This window comes from Cnephaeus nilssonii, assembly GCF_951640355.1.
Source record: "Cnephaeus nilssonii genome assembly, chromosome: 11".
NCBI classification, from domain to species: Eukaryota; Metazoa; Chordata; class Mammalia; order Chiroptera; family Vespertilionidae; genus Cnephaeus; species Cnephaeus nilssonii.
In genome coordinates this window covers 13,604,205-13,611,423 of record NC_137082.1, presented here as the reverse complement: position 1 = coordinate 13,611,423, position 7,219 = coordinate 13,604,205, and the positions used below count along the sequence as shown (strand labels likewise).

The following is a 7,219-nucleotide window of genomic DNA, read 5'->3' as shown; positions in this document are numbered from 1 at the left end:
CCAAGGCCCCCCAGTGGCTACAACTCAGGCTGGCGATTCTCAGGCAAGTGCTGGTGCCCTTTCCCAGGTAACTACACAGGTTTCCTTCTTTCACCCACGAAGCTGGCTCTGGGAAACCCATCCTTTTTGGCTCCTCCCCTCCTTGTCTTGCTGACCTCCACTCTACTGCTGTGTCAGAGGATCACCTTCCATTTCTACCTCTTGCACTTGTTGCCCTCATTACAGCCTCTGGTTCTGGGGCAAACAAGTGAAGTCTTCCTTCCCCACTGAGGCACCGAGGGAGGCCTACGGCTGGGATTCAGCTACAGGGGACCTCATCTCCTATCGCTGATCCTTCCCAACCCCCCCTGCCAGGGCCTTGTTCCTTTGTCCTGGACAGGAGACAATGTTAACTACTTTGGACAGAGGAGGCAGGGTCACATGTGGGAGAGGACAGGGTGTAACAGCAGAGAGGAGGCTCACAGGAAGGATTTGTCCTGGGGTAGACTAGTTGGACCACTGCCCAGGGAAGCTTGGGTGGAGTCTGAGCCAGGAGGGCTATGAGTGGCTGGTTGCCTGCACCTCTGAGGTGCCTGCAATGGAGATGAGCTCTGCCTGGGCCGTGTTCCTGCTTCTCGCAGGTTCCCAGGTCCTAGTGACTCACAGCTGGAGTATTAGCGATGAAGGAAAAGGCGTAGAAAGTTATTTCTTTGCCACCGTGGAGTATGCCTTACACATATTCAATGTGAAGAGCAAGGACACGAATGCCTACAGGCTGGTGAGCATCCTGGACTCCCAGAGGGAGAAGGTAGGTGACTGCATCTTCCTGCCCAGCTAGCCTTCACTTGTCGTAAGTCAGTAACAGATAGGGGACTTATCAAAGGATCTCGTATGCCATTTGAAGTTTATAAAATAACATATACAAACTATTCATTTTCAGATTGTATAAAAGCGTTTACATGGAAATTTTAAAAATTAGATCAATGTCTACTCACATGCAATATTTTTTCAATCTTTATGTCATTGTTTAATGAAAAATGACATCAAAATGTAGTCTGTGAGAGGAGAAAGATAAAGATGTCTAGTAAGGAAGAGACAGATGCACAGAGAAAATGCTTAAAAAGTTAGGGTGAGGAAAGAGTTCAAGGAAATAAGTAAAACCGGGCCTCTGCTGTGACTTCCATGAGCTCTGGGCTCCCTGCTGTGGTATTCACCTCTGTGGACTGATGTTATTTTACACTCTTCCCCAGACCACGGTTTTTAATCCTTAAAGGTTCTCCTTGCCAGGGACTCTCTTTCAGAATGCAACCAGCAATGTCATTTTCATTTGGGCTGCAGACATGAACAATGAAAACACTCTCCCGAAGGAGCACTTCTGGCTCTGCGTGTGAGTGTGTGTGTGAGAGTGTGTGAGTGTGTGTGTGTATGTGTGTGTGTGTGTGAATGTGTGATAGTGTGTGTGTGAGTGTGTGTGTGTGAGTCTGTGTGAGTGTGTGTGTGTGAGTGTGTGTGTGAGAGTGTATGTGTGTGAGTGTGTGTGTGTGAGTCTGTGTGAGTGTGTGAGAGTGTGTGTGTGTGTGTGTGTGTGTGTGTGGTGTCGGGGGCATTACTCTCTCACCCTCTGGACCTCTGCGCTGAGAGTCCACATGAAGGGCAAAGGGTCCCCACCCTCCACTGACAACCCTCTGTGACATTGGTTCAGGCACCCTGGGCTCTCTCAGGCTGGACCTCTAGTGGGGATTTTTATATCCAGAGTCACAGACTGAGTTTAGGTGCTGGGGATAATGGAGTGGATGGCATGGGAGAATATGGAATAAAATGAGTAGAATGGAGTAGAGAAGAGTACAGAACATGTCATAGTGCACTTTGTAATAGAAGTTGTTTCTTGAAGCCATCGTCTTGTGTGTGTGTGTGTATGTGTGTGTGTGTGGTTTCACTAGCATTGTATGGCATTTTTCTGATGTTGGGCAGGTGAAGGGTGTGACAATGGGGCTATAGATGAGTCTCCCACTCCGGGGTTGAGATGATCAAGCAAACTCTTGCAGGGCCAACACCCTCTCAGCCACTTGTCAATGGGAATGTTGTAGAAGCTAGAAGCATTGAAAAGAGAGGGGGGTCTCACTTGGCATTTGCAAATGTGAGGCTGCAGTGTGTGATATTAATAGTGTGTGATTAGCTTGCTTTTACCCCGGAGGCTCCACTGGGCTATGGGTCTCTTTGTCCAGAAGATCCCAAGTGTAGCTTAACACAAGTGTGCTGATCCAGACCCAGAGGGAAGTCCCAAATAGAGTAAGGTTTGGGCCTGTTCCTACACTCCATGTGTCTCCACTAGCAACTACTTAATGGGACCATGAAGGTTGTTTCCCCTTTAATGTCTATATGTACCACAGCTATATACTCTGGTTTCTCTTCAGATCACATAAATCTTTCGCCTTTTATATGTACCACAGCTAGATACCCTGATGGCTTTCTCCATGGAGCTGAAGCTTCGCAGAACCAGGTGTGGGAAATTTGATGAAGACATTGACAACTGCCCCTTTGAAGAAAACCCAGAGCTGAACAACGTAAGACACACATGAGCCTCCTTCAGGTTCCATAGCTGTGGACCTGCATGGGGTGTTGTGGGCGGTGGGACAGAGGACATACCATTCTTAGGGACACAAGAGGGAAGGGGCTACTGGCCCTACTACAGCCACTGCTTCTGCTAAAGACAGAGCCCAGCCTAGCAGGTCAGCCCCAGGGTCCACTTGCAGGCCCCTGGCCAATTTGAGATCCCAACTGTCCACTCACCCCATTCAGCTGTTGGAACCTCAGGCCATACCAGTGACAGATTGTTCCTGCCTCTACAGTCCGGGTCTCTTGATTCTGGTCAGAGGATGTCCTCTTCCCGCTCTGCAGCCACTGCCCTTTCCTGCCTTCAGGAGGAGGAACATGTCAGGAGTGGCCAACATCACTGTTGACTGAGTGGCCAGTCCTCAGGTCTCCCTGTCACTGAGCAGAGCTGATGGGGGTTTGGGTGAGGGGAGCCCACTGCCCTGTGTCCCAGGCTCTGCCCCAGGCCCTGCTGAGCTGCAGTTCCTGCCTGGGGGGAAGGGAAGGTGAACCCCTGCTCTAGGACAAGCCCACCTCAGGTCAGGGCTACTTGAGGTAAGGCCCGCTGGGAAGGAGCATGTGTTGCTGTACTAGAGGCATGGGCCACTCTAGACAGCCCAGGGGTTCTCCTGGGGAGAGCAGAGTGGCACAGGAGACCCGGGGTTAGGAGACTTAGACTGAGGGCTAGAGCCTGCATCCCCCAGCTGCTCACCTTGCAGATGCAAGTCTGGGATGGATGCTGTCTTTAGAGCTTGGAGTCACAGCTTCCCAAGGCTTCTTCACCAATTTATTCCTGTGCTTATTCCCTCAGACCTTCATCTGCTTCTTCACCATCAGCATCGAGCCCTGGAGAACAGTGTTTCAACTCCTAAACAAGACCTGCCTGGAGGGGACCTACTGAGTGATATCACGCTCCAGCCCAGCCTCTTTAACCCTCTCTCTGTAGGAGGCACTTTCGTGGCTGAGCAGCTCTGAACTCACTCTGTTCTCTGCCTTGCAGATATCTGGAGCCTCACACACGGGCATGGTGGAAATTCCTCAGTGTCCATTTTCTTCCATGTAGAATAGTCCATTAAACATCAGCATTTCAAAAGGCGCTGTGTGGCATGGTTCCTGACTGAGGGGGATGGGCAGTTGCTGGGCAGCTTAGTGGCCCAAGGGGGTGGGTCGTCTCTCCCCTTGCACAAGTAAGGCGCCTCTGAGCTGCTAGCTCAGGGCTCATGAGGGATAACCACGTCCCCGGAGGGGCAATGACCATGACCAAGGTAGGGAACCCTTGTCTGAAGGATGGACACAGACTGGGCCTCAGGCCCCTCAGGGCACATGTGGCCTCTGTTTGGGGGGACTTGCTCACACACATTTCCTGGTCCATGACTGCTGGGACAATGTAGGAGGGGACTCTAGCCTCCACTCAAAGAGCAATCAAGGCCAGCGGCAGTGGCAGGGGCAGCGGCAGCTCTAAGACCCTTTCAGAGATGTGTGTTCTCAGGGCCTGCAGGATGTCCTCTTCCCGCTCTGCAGCCACAGCCCTTTCCTGCCTTCAGGTGGAGAAACATGTCAGGAGTGGCCAACATCACCGTTGACTGAGTGGCCATTTGTAAATGGCCACCTTTGCACCAGGAGACTGCATTTTACAAATTCCTAGGGAACCCAGGGCCAGTTAAAGACTGAGAAGCACTAACCGCTGTGCCAGGTGCTATTGCAACTCTGGCCAAAATGCCTAGAACAGGATTTGGCAAACTTTTTCCATGAAGAGGAAAAGAGTCACTCTTGGGCTTTTGTGAGCATGTGGTCTTCTCCACTCTCGAATGTCACCTTATGTCTGGAAAGCACCATGGGCAATGAGAACACAAGCATGGCGGTCTTCTTCCAATAGGACTTTGTGTGTATAGACAGGCAGGGGGTGGGTTGGGTCCAGGGCCAGTACCCTGATACTAGATGCCCCACCCACCCCTGCAGCTGGGAGGTCCAGAAGCAGCACACTGGGAACAGGGTTGGATCGAGAACCAAAAGCATTTGTAGCAATACAATTGCAGGTTATCTTACCTAATAATAGACAAACATGTAAATTGACCATACCTTCGCTACACCCATAGCCAATCAGAGTGACAATGCAAATTAACCCAAAAAAGATGGCGGTTAATTTGCATACATAGGCGCCCAGCGCCTGTGTCCAAGGAACTTCCTGGCACCCAGGTCACTGTGAGGTAAGGCCTGGTGCAGGAGCGGACCCACAGCAATCGATCGCAGGGAGCTGGGGCTCCGCTCCTGCACAAGGCCGAAAGCGGACCCCCTGCGATCGTTGGCAGGAGGATGGGGCTCCGCTGCTGCTTTCGGCCTGGTGTAGGAGCAGACTCCCTGAGATTGATCACAGGGAGCTGGGGGTCCACTCCTGCTCCAGGCGAAATCCAGAGGCTTTCTGCCTGGTGCAGGAACGGACCCCCTGTGATCGATGGCAGGGAGCTGGGGCCTCTGCTCCTGCCCTAGAGGCTTTCGGTCTGGGCAGGCCTGGGCAGAGGTGGAGCTGGAGATCAGAGGGAGCTGGAGGGCCCCTGTCCAGGACTAAAGCTTTGGCCAGAGGCTTTAGGCCTGGGCAGGGCCCAGCCCGTGATTGGTATGAATTATAGAGGAAACACCTTTTCTGACTGCACATTGGCTAAGCTTCCTGTATGCCACTGGTAATATTCTTAGTAACTTGGGTAATAAGAATCCAAAAAGGTGATCTAGGGTTTTTTTACCACACTTCTGGAGAAAAAAATGAAGGTCTGCTGCTGGAAGGCTAAGAAATGTCATATCCTGCCCTAGCCAGTTTGACTCAGTGGATATTGCCTTGGCCTGCCGACAGCAGGGTCTGGGTTCGACTGATCAAGGGCATGTACCTAGGTTGCAGGCTCCTCCCTGGCTGGGGCCCAGATCAGGGCTCATGCAGGAGGCAACCAATCAAAGTGTTCCTCTCACTTTGATGTTGCTCTCTGTCTTTCCCTTTCTCTTCCACATTCTCTAAAAGTCAATGGAAACATATCCTCAGGTGAGGATAAAAAAAAAAGAAAGAAAGAAAGAAATGCATATCCTATGAAAGACACATCTTGAAAATGCCTAAAGAAAATTGTCATTTTTTCTTGGTGAAGGGACTGGAGTCTGTGTTGATGAAAACACCTTGGTGGCTGTGGTGACTGGAAGTGGCTACAGCAGTGGGGTGATGGGGCTGGTGCCTTCTCTGATCAGCCCGGTTGCCTCCCACAAAGGGAGGCCAGACTGCGGCTTAGGTCCGCTCCCCCCGGAGCGGACCTAAGCCGTCAGTAGGACATCCCCTGAGGGCTCCCAGTATGTGAGAGGGGGCAGGTTGAGCTGAGGGACCCCCCACCCCCAGTGCACGGATTTTGTGCACTGGGCCCCTAGTGTGATAATAAGAAAAATAATTCAACATAAAGCTCTAATACCTATGAATCTGCACCTAAACAACATGTAGAGCTGGAACAGCCAACAGAATCATTGGTGCTGTTACAGGTCAAACCGGCAATTCCACAATCATGTTTGAAGCATCTTACACATCCATTAGGGATGATATCATGAAGGATAACCTTACCTATGACCCTGGCTTCCTCCCTCCAACGCAGTTAACATTGTCTCCCGTCCAGGACAAAGGAACAAGGCCCTGGCAGGGTGGGTTGGGAAGGATCAGCGACAGGAGAAGAGGTCTCCTGTAGCTGAATCCCAGCCATGGGACTCACTCAGGGCCTCTGTGGGGAAGGAAGACTTCACTTGAGTGTCCCAGAACCAAAGGTTGAAATGAGGACACAAGTGCAAGAGGTAGAAATGGAAGGGGATCCCCAGACACAGTAGCAGAGTAAAGGTCAGCAAGAAAAGGAGGAGCGGAACCAAAAAGGGTGGGTTTCCCAGAGCCAGTTGGTGGGTGATAGGAGGCAATCTGCCCAGCGATGAATATGTATTTACTAGAGGCCCGATGCATGAATATTCGTGCAAGAATGGGCCTTCCTTCCCCTGGCTGCTGGCACCACCTTCGCTCTGGCTGGACCTGCCTTTCTGCCTTCCCACGCTGCCCAGAGGCCCAGAGTGGCAAGCGTCCCGCCCCACCCCCATCTGCTCAGCGACTGTGCATGCAAATTAACCTGCCATCTTTGTTGGGTTAATTTGCATACTCACTCCTGATTGGCTGGTGGGTGTCATGAAGGTATGGTCAATTAGCATGTTACTGTTTTATTAGGTAGACTAGGGGCCCGGTGCACGATATTCGTGCACTGGGGTTGGGGGGTCCCTCAGCCCAACCTGCCCCCTCTCACATACTGGGTGCCCTCAGGGGATGTCCTACTGATGGCTTAGGCCCGTGCCCCACGCTCCTTTGTGGGAGGCAACCGGGCTGATCAGGGGAAGGCAGCAGCCCCATCACCTCGCTGCTGCAGCCACTACCAGTCACCACAGCCACCAAGGTGTTTTCATCAACACGGACTTCAGTCCCTTCACCAAGAAAAAATGACAACTTTCTTTAGGCATTTTCAAGATGTGTCTTTCATAGGATATGCATTTTTTTTTTAATCCTCACCTGAGGGTATGTTCCCATTGATTTTTAGAGTGTGGATGAAAGAGGGAGAGACAGAGAGAAACATCAATGTGAGAGGGACACTTTGAT

General features: G+C 51.5%; 1 protein-coding gene across 1 annotated transcript; it reads left to right on the top strand.

The window, feature by feature from the left end:
* Positions 1-577: 577 nt before the first annotated feature.
* On the top strand, positions 578-3,472 carry LOC307107393 (cystatin-9-like; the record flags this gene model as incomplete). The annotated part of the gene is made up of 3 exons (XM_079784675.1): positions 578-787; positions 2,430-2,543; positions 3,383-3,472. 3 exons carry the CDS (start codon positions 578-580, stop codon positions 3,470-3,472), a joined length of 414 nt encoding a protein of 137 aa, XP_079640801.1.
* Positions 3,473-7,219: the final 3,747 nt, after the last annotated feature.